We start from the raw sequence: 14241 nt of genomic DNA on the forward strand, positions 1-14241 counted from the left end.
AATATTAATTAGGGTACAATCTATTGGAGAGAGATAAGGGTAATGTCGTAAAAGTACAGTTTTATTTATGTATTCTTAAAAAGCGTGTAAAGGAAAAAATAGACAAGTAATATGGGATGGAGGAAGTAGCCATTTTGTTATTCAACTATTTTTGCAAGATAATCAATTTGTTTTACATTACTATATTAGAAAATAGTATAAAACTCAAAGAGTGTGTATTCAACATTCTCTGTTACAAAATTTATTTAAAAAAATAAATGGCACAATATCTCTTACTGCATATCTACTGGTTTTTAACTTTCTATAAAATGTTCCAGTAATCAAAGACCACTTAATCTAGGAAGCATTTGATGTTTTAAGAGTCAACAATAATATAATAAATCTAAAACGATTGTTTTTGTTAGTTAAATAATGAAACTGTTTCTTGTCATGTGGTTTTGGCTCTAAACATGATGCTTGGACATAACTTGCCCCATGACATGAGGCTAACATACAGGAAATTAGTTGCTCTGAAGACAAGTTCAAGTCCGATTTCAAATCAAGAAATTTTTAAAATATTTTTGCATCTTAATCTATTGCCATTTGTAAATTAGCAACAAACACTTTGATCAAATAACACCAATTGGCTTTTAATTTCCAACCAGACGAACCCGCAAACCATGCTTTAGCTATCATTGAATTAGTTCTTAAATTTTCTCATTTGTACGAAAAGGTGAAGAAAATTCTCAGACAAACTGACAGACATATGAACAGATAAGTGATATAAGGTTTCAAGGCAAGAAAAAGACACAAATGGCTCAACTTGATCCTGCACAAAAAATTTCACAGACATCCAAAAGTACTCTCCAGTCCAACTCACCAACTTTTGGACAGCTTTTACAAGGTTAATTCTCTAAAGAACACAAGCAAGTTGAGGTTTGATTGCAATTTTTGTTATTTCTATAATTAGTAGATTATTAATTAATACTGAATTTGATTAGGAAATGAAAGGGGTTGGGCAACAAGTACATCCCCAACAGCTTATTATGACCAAGAAGAATATACACCAACACATGGCAAGAAATCAGTTATCTCCAAAGTGAAAGAAAAGGCAAAGAAACTCAAACACTCTTTAAGTGGCAAGAAGAACCGGCATGAAAATGATGTCCATGATGATAATGACACACCTTCATGGGGTGTTACCTTGGAGGACGATGATGATGATGAAGATGGAGATCCTGAATATCTTGGCGCTCCAAGTAATTTTTTCTTGACATTACTCGATCACTATTTCTATCTTTAATAAGTATAAAATTAAGAACAACTTGACTATTGATACGACGAATTGGAATTGAGTAAGTATATTAGATTTTTGTTTCCCTTTTCTTATTAAATTTAGTTGCTCCAATATATTTTCCAAATCATATGTATATTACTATGTTGCTTCTATAGCTCTTGCTTTTGTGTTTAGTGTATGAATCAGAACTGGCACCTGAGCCATTGAAAGAGGCTGCACGACAACATCCACGAGCAGATCCCGTGCTATCCGAGAAACATGTTCTTCCCAACAATATCAAAAGCGATCTGGTTATTGAACACGATGATAATTCCGAGAAATTCCCTGATAGCCCCAGTAAAACCATAACAGAAACTGTCACAGAGAAACTTGCACCAGCTTATGCTGCAGTATCTGACGCAACACACGCTATTGCTACTAAGATCTCAAACCTCACTCTAACAAACACCGATAACAAAAAACCTGAGATCCAAAACGTGCCAAAAACTGGTCAATTTGCTGATGAGAGTAATGTGAATAAGTTGGGAGAAAATGTGGAGCAAAATGCTAGTGCTCTTACCAGCCCAACACAAAAATGGGACAAAGGTGTTTCAGTGAAGGAGTATTTTGTTGAAAAGTTTGAGCCTGGTGAAGGTGAAAGATCACTTTCACAGATCATTACTGAGGCTATGAGCCCTAGGCAAGCAGCTTCCGACGATATAGGTAATCTCGAATAGTTTTGTCTGCATTTTTCTCCAAATCAGATACGGCCAATATTCGAAACTAATAGCCTATTTGGTCCAGCTTCCAACATTCGTTTTTTTTTTTTTTTTGAAAAACGCTTTTTGTGTGAAGTGTTTTTCAAAAAAAAGATTTTTGGAGAGTAACAGTTTGTGTTTGGTTAATCAATTTGAAAAACACTTCTGCCAAATGCCAATATTCGTCAATGTCCCAAAAGTGCTTCTGGGGAAAAGGTACTTTCTTTAAGATTCTGAAAAACAGTTTCTGCAACTACTCAAAACGCTTGTTTTTCCCTAAAAGCTTGGTCAAACACCTCAATGTTTTACAATAAACAATTTTGACTTCTCAAAAGCTTGGTCAAACAAGTTATAAGGCCGTTTTCACACTTTAAAAGCATTTCACTGATCTGTTTTTGCCCTGTTTTTTTGTCAACCAGGTATAGTGGAGAAGATGAAGGGAGCAGTAACATCGCTTATTCGGTCTGATGAATCCCCTAAAACACCAAATAATAGCATCAAATCATCAGCTTCCAACAATCCCATTTCTACAAGTGCCTTATTGTCTCCTAAGAGCACGATTATTTCCGCTAATGATAATTTGCCTGAGGATAATCCCATTTCTATGCCTCATAAGAGTCCCATGTCTACTACTAATAATGAACCTGCATCATTAGCACAACTTCCTGAATTCCACAGTGCAAGATCATCGCCACTCATTCCTATCTCCACCAGTGTTGATGAAGGTAATTGGCTATGCTTAATTACTAATTAATGTGCATGGATAAATTACTTTTTCTAATGGAGGATTTTTTAATTTATTTCAGTTGTTGAGGAGGAACAAAGCCATGGAAGAATTCTCCAACCAAACTGAAATGGGAAATGGTTACAGACAACTCCAAATAAAGAATCAATCTACTGATTCTAATTTAGTTTTGTGAATTAATAAGCAAAATAAAGAAAGAACATCTAGCATTTTGTTTTGATTTTGAGATATGCTGCTGTTATATCAGCAGCAAGTTCTAATTTGTACCTAGTCATTAAGAAAACTCTATAAGGAGTTTAGTAGTAGTACATTTAGATGCTGGGATTAAGGATGGAAAAGCAGTAGCTGGCACAATGACATTAAACATTGAGATGTATGTTAAAATGTGTGGCATAATATGTTACATTACAATAATACATTGTGGTAGATTCTTAAAATTGTCTTATGTTGCTAAATTTTGACGTCCTTTATTGAAGAATGTTCAAGAGAAGTATATTAATCAATCAACTGAGCCTCACAAATAGTTGTGTTAGTAATATAACTTTTTGTATCTGTCACACCCCAATCTTGATCAGGGTGTGATGGGCACCCGACCCCACATCTGGAGCCGAGCGAACCCTCTGACTCTTATTACATAGGTAAATTCCTGTATCAAATAAAAAAAAATAGGATACATAGTGAACTCAAATTTTTTTTTTTCTATAAGTAAAGTCTATTGCCATGTGGGACCCGTGACATGAAACATAATAACATGTTAACCAAATACACCGTCTACAAAGCTGTCACTCTATACCCTCGACTCTGTCTGCAAAGTCTCTAACACTGAACAAGGCACCATAGCTCATATTCTCTGACTCGGCAAAGACTCCAGAACAAGTGGAGCCTACCAACCCTGCTGGAACATCTCGTACGCTAGCTTCAATTCGTCTGGGTGTACCTGCGCGGCATGAACGCAGCCCCGAAGAAGAGGGGTCGCACGAGCATTGTACCGAGTATGTAAGACATGAATAGTAACATGATAAAGGCATATGCAAGATAAATAATAACGGTACAAACATATGGAGCTTATCCGGTTAGATATAACTCCGTACGTGTGAGTGCCTTTCAAAGTGGATGCCATACATGCTTAGTTTCTTTCCGTAAAACGGTACTTCTTATTTACATATACGGAGAACGTAACATTTCGGAGAACGGTGTCCTTTATTTACATTCACGTACGCCGAGTACATCGGCTCTCCACCCCCATCCCCAATAGTGTCCCAACATATTATACATATGACATATACAGAGAAAACGTAGCATTTCGTAAAACGGTGTTCTTTACTTACGTTCACGTACGCCGAGTACATCGGCTCTCCCACCCCCCTCCCCAACGTTGTCCCAACATACAATATATATCACATATACGACGCCGTTTCCGGCTCTCCCATATCCCGCGTCCGGGCATCCCGCGTCCGGGATGATAAGCTAGCTGAATCAGGTGGACACAGTTGCCCTTTCCCCTTCCCCACATATACATTTACATATACATATACATATACATATACATTTCCATACACATATACATGTATCGTAAGGCGAGATTACCAATAAAAGGTGTCATTTATGAGAAAAACATCAAATAGGATCATAAGGTATAGTTTCATCTACTTAGAACCTTTATGGCGGTCATTCTCTATGATAGCATTGCGATATCAAGAAATCGTTTAACATTTCCATATATTCATTTTTATAGCGTAACATATCTATCGTAGGCATTTTCTCATTTTCAACTCCATCGTTATCATTATAAGATCATATTCTTCACCTTAGTCAAGGAATCATCTTTGTCGTACCTATCATGGATGTATGTTCTTTCTTAGCATTATCGTTATCACGGTCATCATAGACATTTTTACATTAGGATAGTGATGTACCTATCGTTTGATAATCGGGACGAGGATCGAGAGTTTCCTTAGGATTCTTCTCCAAAACAAGTCAAACGAAGCGATAGAGAAAATCCGGAACAATGGGCCCACCTCGGGTCAAATGAGGCGGCGCACACAATTTACGTGTAATACGTCTCATGACATTACTTATGAGAGTTTTAAAGTAATCGGGTCTCATTTATGCAAGTTCTAGGTCTAAGAAGTTTTCCAACATTTCGCACCATTTCTAGTTCAATTCTACCGAATGAATAGTAGCGAATTTCAATCTTGGATTTCGAGAAAAGGAATGGTCCCCGAGGCCCGTATCCAACTTAGTACGTCTAAGACATGCCATAGAAAGAAGGGTGAAGTCTTACATACCTCTTTCCGTTCCTTATGCTGTTCCAAATCCAAGCTCCAAATTCGCCAAAATCTACAATTTGGTCATGTTTACCAAAACTTGATTAGAGCATTTAGAATTGGATTCTTAAAATAACACTTGGCTACCGAAATTCCTATAAAGATTTCCCCCAGAAATACTCCATCCCACCAAGTTCAACTTGGCCAATTTCAATCAACAACAATCCCGGAATGCAACCCGCCAAACCAACAACAATACCAACGATTATTCTAGCAATACTCCAACATTCAATTCACATAATCTTCCAACATTAGTGGCTCTTTTACATAATCCAACAACATTTCCTTTCTTCCATATTCATGAAATATCATCACCACACCTTAACAATATTATTCATGCAAATATAAGAAAACCACACTAATGTCATACTAACCTCTTCAATAACGCGCAAATAATCTCAAATTCATCTCGAGCCACCAAACCTTCATTTTACATCACGGAATCCACAACACACAACAACTAAAATATCAAATAGAATCAATTCACCATAACTTGCCAACCAACCCCTATTCGGCCACAATAGCATCACACATGTTTTCATGCATTTTTATCCATTTCAACACAACCAAAGGACTAAGTAAAATTAATCCATTCTTTCTACATAACACACCAATCATTCTACTAAATAAAATCATTTCATCTTTTCTACACAACAAACCATGCATTCGGCCAACACACAACATACATGTTTTCCATGAATTTGCATCCTTTTCTATACGTTACAACAACAAACTTACCTCATATAATTAATTCATCATTTTCTCATACAACAACACACACACGGCCACACCCACAACTTCCATATTTTCATGATTTTCACCCCTTTCTACATACTACAATACTCACAACCATCCAAAACATATGAAAGAAGATTGAATACATACCTTTTTACTTAACTTCTTCTTACTTGACTAGGCTCCAAACTTGTACAACAAATGCTTTGCTTGTTCCAACAACCACTCCATGTTGTTGAGGACCTTCAATTAGGTAGGAAAAGTGGAAGAAAATAATTTATTTTGAGCATCTTCCATGGCTCCCATTTTTGGAGCCATGGCCGAATACTACTATGTCCCTCTCTTCTTCTTCTTTTTTTTTTCTTTCTTATTTCTTCAACTAAGAGATGACTCCAAATATATATATATATATAATTCTCCCATCACTTATATATATTTATGTTTAGGCCCCTCAATTTTGGTCACATATTCCCTTTCTAGACTTTTCCTCCTTTTTCTTGATTTTTCTTTTCTTTTCTTGACTTTTCTTACTTGGTCAAAGAAGACCAAGTGTCTTCTTTTGTACACTTTGGCCCTTCAAGAATTTCCTTGAACCTTTGTGAAATTACCATTTTACCCCTAGCCTTCCACATTATTCCCATGATGCCACTTTGCAAATTTTTCCTTTTTACCCTTAACCTTTTTCAACATTTCCACAATACCAATATTCATAAATAATATTCCTCACAACTCCGACATTAAAACTATTTTAGAACATGGTCTTGTCCTTAATTTCTCACCATTGTCTCACAACATCCGACGCACGAAATACGGCTATAACATCCTCCCTCTTTTAGAACATTCGTCCTCGAATGTTCAACTAACCTTATGGGGCGTCATAATACTTCGGGAGGGTTCCTTTTATTCTGTTCTTTCCTTCGTGCCCATTTCTTATTGTCCACCTTATCTCATCGTAATGACCACCTAGCTTTTTCATGAGTCTTTACTCTACACCCTAGGTTTTTCTAATCCAGTACACCAACTCGTTTCTACTCCTTTCACTCCCTTAGTTCGCTTGTTCGTGGTTCTTCCTTTACTTTCGACCCATGTCATCATTTTGTCCACATTCCCTATACTTTTCCATCCCCTACTCGTCCTTTCACTTGTTCAGTTCATTTGCTCGCAATTCCTCCTTACAAATTTTTCACCCTTTTTCCTGTACTCGATCTCTTTGTCTTCCACCGGCTTACTCTTTTCTTTTCCAAATGCCGTATACATTTCGTCTCTATGTATATACGCCTACTTTCAACTAGCCCACAAAGTACTTCCCAACGCTATTCAAGCCTATTCTAATTCCCAAGCTATGTCGTGCTTTCTCGTCTCTTCACCAATCTAGTCTCGCCTTGTTCTACATGTCTCCTTATGGTCTCCACCATCTTATATGCCGTAGTTTCACGTAGTCGTTCTAGTTTTCCTTAGATTACCTTAGCTTTTCATTTATCTCGCATGTCTCAATTTATAAAATTTCTTGTCAACTTCCCAGGGGGTCACCCATCATAGGATTACTCCCACCTGAGCACGCTTAACCCAAAAATTTCGCTGGAATTCGGTATCTTAATGCTGATATTTTCGCGTCAGCTCCCTCACCTGACCTTTATTACCTATCATGGGGCAAGTCGAAGTCTTACAGGCTCCAAAACATTTTCGTAATACGTCCTTTCTCTTATAATTACCGTTTTGCCCTCCTTGATTTCCAGTGTTCACCTTCCGTCTGTATATATGGCTACCCCCTGTCCTGGACTTCCAGATTCTCGACAGTAACGTTCACACCTCCGTTGCCATACCGAATTCATGACCTTTCTGGAACAACACATCTCACCTATTGCCGATTTGTAATATTTCCTTTCCACGTGCCTTTCTGTTAGGCGTGTCCATTCTTACAGAATTCCCTTTTACCATTCCTACTCTTCACCCGTGCGTAACAATTATCGACGATACTTTACGTAACATACTACCGTATGACATATTCCACCCATTCGAACTTCCTATCCCCGAATGGACGTATATCCCAACTTACCTCTGTGTCTTACCGTATCGTCATTCGCCTCTTTCCGTCGCTATTGGACGTCTGCGAAAATTAACGATTAGTTCCAGGAATTTCATTCCCTATAGCTTGGCTCTATCGCACGATCTAAGACCGAATGAAGGTCAACATTTCCTAGATGCCCCGCAGCCTCCTATTTATAAATGTGGCCGGCTTCACACCCATAAACAGGACTCTACCGGACACGACTTTGCGTACAACCCTTAGACCGACCTCGCTCGATACCACTTTGTCACACCCCAATCTTGATCAGGGTGTGATGGGCACCCGACCCCACATCTGGAGCCGAGCGAACCCTCTGACTCTTATTACATAGGTAAATTCCTGTATCAAATAAAAAAAAATAGGATACATAGTGAACTCAAATTTTTTTTTTCTATAAGTAAAGTCTATTGCCATGTGGGACCCGTGACATGAAACATAATAACATGTTAACCAGCGACACCGTCTACAAAGCTGTCGCTCTATACCCTCGACTCTGTCTGCAAAGTCTCTAACACCGAACAAAACATCATGGCTCATATACTCGACTCGGCAAAGACCCGGTACAAGTGGAGCCTACCAACCCTGCTGGAACATCTCGTACGCTAGCTTCAATTCGTCTGGGTGTACCTGCGCGGCATGAACGCAGCCCCCGAAGAAGAGGGGTCAGTACGAGCATTGTACTGAGTATGTAAGACATGAATAGTAACATGATAAAGGCATATGCAGTATAAATAATAACGGTACAAACATATGGAGCTTATCTGGGTTAGATGTAACCTGTACGTGTGAGTGCCTTTCAAAGTGCGGATGCCATACATGCTTAGTTTCTTTCCGTAAAACGGTACTTCTTATTTACATATACAGAGAAACGAACATTTCGGAGAATGTTGTCCTTTATTTACATTCACGTACGCCGAGTACATCGGCTCTCCCACCCCCATCCCCACACAGTTGTCCCAACATATTATACATATGACATATACGTAAAATGAGCATTTCGTAAAACGGTGTTCTTTACTTGCGTCACGTACGCCGAGTACATCGGCTCTCCCACCCCCTCCCCAACAAGTTGTCCCAACATACAATATATATCACATATACGTACGCCGTTTTCCCGCTCTCCCATATCCCGCGTCCGGCATCCCGCGTCCGGATGATAAGCCACCGAATCAAAGTGGACACACTTCTCTTTCCCCTTCCCCACATATACATTTACATATACATATACATATACATATACATTTCATACACATATACATGTATCATAAGGCGAGATTACCAATAAAAGGTGTCATTTATGAGAAAAACATCAAATAGGATCATAAGGTATAGTTTCATCTACTTAGAACCTTTATGGCGGTCATTCTCTATGATAGCATTGCGATATCAAGAAATCGTTTAACATTTCCATATATTCATTTTTATAGCAGAACATATCTATCGTAGGCATTTTCTCATTTTCAACTCCATCGTTATCATTTTAAGATCATATTCTTCACCTTAGTCAAGGAATCATCTTTGTCGTACCTATCATGGATGTATGTTCTTTCTTAGCATTATCGTTATCACGGTCATCATAGACATTTTTACATTAGGATAGTGATGTACCTATCGTTTGATAATCGGGACGAGGATCGAGAGTTTCCTTAGGATTCTTCTCCAAAACAAGTCAAACGAAGCGATAGAGAAAATCCGGAACAATGGGCCCACCTCGGGTCAAATGAGGCGGCGCACACAATTTACGTGTAATACGTCTCATGACATTACTTATGAGAGTTTTAAAGTAATCGGGTCTTATTTATGCAAGTTCTAGAGGTCTAAGAAGTTTTCCAACACTTCGCACCATTTCTAGTTCAATTCTACCGAATGAATAGTAGCGAATTTCAATCTTGGATTTCGAGAAAAGGAATGGTCCCCGAGGCCCGTATCCAACTTAGTACGTCTAAGACATGCCATAGAAAGAAGGGTGAAGTCTTACATACCTCTTTCCGTTCCTTATGTCGTTCCAACTTCAAGCTCCAAATTCGCCAAAATCTACAATTTGGTCATGTTTACCAAAACTTGATTAGAGCATTTAGAATTGGATTCTTAAAATAACACTTGGCTACCGAAATTTCAACAAAGATTTCCCCCGTAAATACTCCATCCCACCAAGTTCAACTTGGCCAATTTCAATCAACAACAATCCCGGAATGCAACCCGCCAAACCAACAACAATACCAACGATTATTCTAGCAATACTCCAACATTCAATTCACATAATCTTCCAACATTAGTGGCTCTTTTACATAATCCAACAACATTTCCTTTCTTCCATATTCATGAAATATCATCACCACACCTTAACAATATTATTCATGCAAATATAAGAAAACCACACTAATGTCATACTAACCTCTTCAATAACGCGCAAATAATCTCAAATTCATCTCGAGCCACCAAACCTTCATTTTACATCACGGAATCCACAATACACAACAACTAAAATATCAAATAGAATCAATTCACCATAACTTGCCAACCAACCCCTATTCGGCCACAATAGCATCACACACGTTTTCATGCATTTTTATCCATTTCAACACAACCAAAGGACTAAGTAAAATTAATCCATTCTTTCTACATAACACACCAATCATTCTACTAAATAAAATCATTTCATCTTTTCTACACAACAAACCATGCATTCGGCCAACACACAACATACATGTTTTCCATGAATTTGCATCCTTTTCTATACGTTACAACAACAAACTTACCTCATAAAATTAATTCATCATTTTCTCATACAACACACACACACGGCCACACCCACAACTTCCATATTTTCATGACTTTCATCCCTTTCTACATACTACAATACTCACAACCATCCAAAACATATGAAAGAAGATTGAATACATACCTTTTTACTTAACTTCTTCTTACTTGACTAGGCTCCAAACTTGTACAACAAATGCTTTGCTTGTTCCAACAACCACTCCATGTTGTTGAGGACCTTCAATTAGGTAGGAAAAGTGGAAGAAAATAATTTATTTTGAGCATCTTCCATGGCTCCCATTTTGGAGCCATGGCCGAATACTACTATGTCCCTCTCTTCTTCTTCTTTTTTTTCTTTTCTTATTTCTTCAACTAAGAGATGACTCCAAATATATATATATAATATCTCCCATCACTTATATATATTTATGCTTAAGCCCCTCAATTTTGGTCACATATTCCCTTTCTTCCCTTTCTAGACTTTTCTCCTCCTTTTTCTTGATTTTTCTTTTCTTTTCTTGACTTTTCTTACTTGGTCAAAGAAGACCAAGTGTCTTCTTTTGTACACTTTGGCCCTTCAAGAATTTCCTTGAACCTTTGTGAAATTACCATTTTACCCCTAGCCTTCCACATTATTCCCATGATGCCACTTTGCAAATTTTTCCTTTTTACCCTTAACCTTTTTCAACATTTCCACAATACCAATATTCATAAATAATATTCCTCACAACTCCGACATTAAAACTATTTTAGAACATGGTCTTGTCCTTAATTTCTCACCATTGTCTCACAACATCCGGACGCACGAAATACGGGCTATAACAGTATCCTTTCCACTTTATTCAGGTTTCAATATTTAACGGATTTGTACTTACTCTCGGTAAAGTTTGAAAGACCAACATGAAAAGAAATGAATGGCCGCATCAACGGAAAATTTCTCTAAGAATACTTCATTGTTCATATATAAGACCATGTAAGCATTCAGGGAATCAAACATAATAAAGAAGGTCAAATGAATAAATGGATAGGACTATAACTCCAATCAAGTAAAAGAAAACAAAAAGCTACAAGCTTTTGTTCTTAATTTGAATGATTTTTAACTTAATTTCAAAAGGTAAATTAATATTAGTGCATGATACATGAAGGCTGGTTTCCTGTAATAGCGAAATATTACTTGTAATAAGTACTGGCAAATAATAAAACTGCTTCGTGAAATCACACTTGTGAGATTTCACTGGTGTGTTGGTATTGTTGCTTCGTGAAATCACGGAGGCAGTAAAATATCACTTCCATGGACAAAATATAAAAGTTGGTCCTTGATTAAAAATATTTTAGGTAGATACTTACCAAAAAAAAAAAAAAAAACATTGTTTGCTTTTCAAAATAAAAGAAAAAAATACTTATGGTTTTTAGCAAAATGCTAATCCAACCATTTATAAATGATGCAATATGCAAACAAACCGGAGTATGAACAAGGAGTAACGACTTTTGTGTAATGTCCTGTTTTAAGTACCAAAACCCAAGCGAACCATTGAACTAGTTTGTACTACTTCCGGTAGATATTATTTATCTTTTTAAAAGGTTTTTTTTTTTTTTCGCTCTCTCGTTAAGAAAACCGTTTAATACATTAATTGTAAGCGTTTAGACTAGATTACCCTTTATATCTATGAGACTTTTAAATCATATATTAGATTAAGGATAAACTTGGAAAAAAGAAGTAATTAAGACTTATAGGTTGTCTAATATAACACTTATTTTCGACCAAATTTAAAAGGCTAAAAAGCCATTTGAAATGAACCAAAACAGCAAAAGATAACAACAAATAGCCACGTAAAAGATGGAAGCTTGTGAATGTTCATTAATCATTAGAATAAAATGTCCGTTACATGTAACTGTTCCACAATTTTTTCACACTCATCTTTTAATATACATAAAAATCATAACCGTGGAAAGAAAAATAGAATCTTCTCAACCGACCCCATACTTTCCGCACCATAAAAGTACATTCTATTTTCTCCCTCTATTCTCGCTTCATTCTTAAAACATATTTAGCTCCTCTTCATAGTTTTTTTCTCACTATGATACCAAAGATTCAAGGAACCATTATTATCACTATCTGAGAATGGAAGAGGCCGAAAAAAAAGTGTCTTGTACGAGGTTGCAAAAGAAAGCACCTTCTTCTCTACAACTAGATAACAAAATGGATGTGGATGGTTTCAAAGTACCTTTCAATTTCATGGAAGAAGCTTCATCTCATTGTGCCATTCCTTTGTTATCTCCCCTTATTTTTCCTACAAAATCTCAAGATGAAAATGCAAAGTGTAATGATAACATTAATGGACCAGCCAAAAATATTATTCAGGGAAATGGCCCTTCGGAGAAGAGTGGTTGGCAACATCCTGCTTTAGGGACATATACAGAACCTTCGACGATTTTCGCCTTGTTTCAGTCACAATGCACTCTTGCCAATTCCGGGCATTGAGGTTTATCCCTATGTTGCTCGTTCCCTCCACAAATGTTGTCGTAGACATACCTGACTATATTTTTTAAGAGGCCGAGCAAAGTAGGCTTGTTTTGTATAGGTGAATTAGATGTACTATTTCCCGAATTTGTGTGATTTTTTTCTTATGATATTAATAAGTCGAACCTTCGCTCTTACATTATAGTAAGAGGTTAAGGATCTGAGTAGTCTGTTTATTTGTTTTACACAATGTAACCATATTTTTGTTATCTTCTTTGTATTTCATCTGATTTTAGATCCGATTGTTTTAAGGTACATACGGCCTGTTTCTTGGCTTCCTAACTGCTTTGAGACAAATAGAGATAGCATTTGCTCCTCAATTTGTCATCAACAATAAAGTTTATCATGTTTAATGTTTTAGAATCCGAGAACCCAGTTTTAGAATCCGAGAACCCAGCTGGATGATACGGAAATGATCATTTCTTGATGAAAAAATGCGAGTATTCATCTTATTACAGCATCTAATTTATTATGCAAATATGTTTTCGTCTGCTTTTTGCACCTGTGATGCAAATCAATCCTTCCGCAAGGATATTAATCATCCTCGATTTCAATATGTACGTCAAAGTCAAATGGAAAGCAAGGTTCAATAAAGCACTACCAGGTCAGGGTGGCTACACCGTGGAATACGATAAGAACTTATACGCCCTGGTATTTACACCAAACTATATCAATTTGTCATGCATTGTTTAATGATAAACTGAGAATAGAAGCAGCTAACTATAGTTTAGAAATAATCGTATATGTAAAGATACACTGTTTATTCATTAGGTTGGTGAAAATATTGAGGCGTGAACTAACTTTTCAAGGTATGGATATCACAAGGCTAAAAGCTTGACCTGTCAGTTTTTTTTCTTTTTGTTTTCCGATTGATAGCAGAGCCTAGCACAGACGTGAAAAATTATACAAGGTTCAACAAACATGCATTTAAGGCAATAAACTATGTTGTCAATAGCTGAATGCAGCACATTAAGTTCATCGAGACCCAAAATTTCTACCACACCACTAGGAGCCATACTCAAAACTAAATTCTCATAAGCCACATGTTACAACACATTCACAGGTGAACACC

At 36.9% G+C, this 14241-nt stretch overlaps 1 protein-coding gene across 1 annotated transcript; it reads left to right on the forward strand.

Moving 5' to 3' along the window:
* Positions 1–641: 641 nt before the first annotated feature.
* On the forward strand, positions 642–3277 carry LOC132054694 (uncharacterized). Its single transcript, XM_059446666.1, has 5 exons — positions 642–883; positions 981–1238; positions 1451–1978; positions 2433–2738; positions 2820–3277. The coding sequence occupies exons 1-5, from the start codon at positions 793–795 to the stop codon at positions 2864–2866; spliced, it is 1230 nt and encodes a 409-aa protein (XP_059302649.1). The 5' UTR covers positions 642–792; the 3' UTR covers positions 2867–3277.
* The last annotated feature ends 10964 nt before the right edge of the window (positions 3278–14241 follow it).

The sequence above is a fragment of the Lycium ferocissimum genome, chromosome 4 (assembly GCF_029784015.1).
Source record: "Lycium ferocissimum isolate CSIRO_LF1 chromosome 4, AGI_CSIRO_Lferr_CH_V1, whole genome shotgun sequence".
In the NCBI taxonomy this organism is placed as follows: domain Eukaryota; kingdom Viridiplantae; phylum Streptophyta; class Magnoliopsida; order Solanales; family Solanaceae; genus Lycium; species Lycium ferocissimum.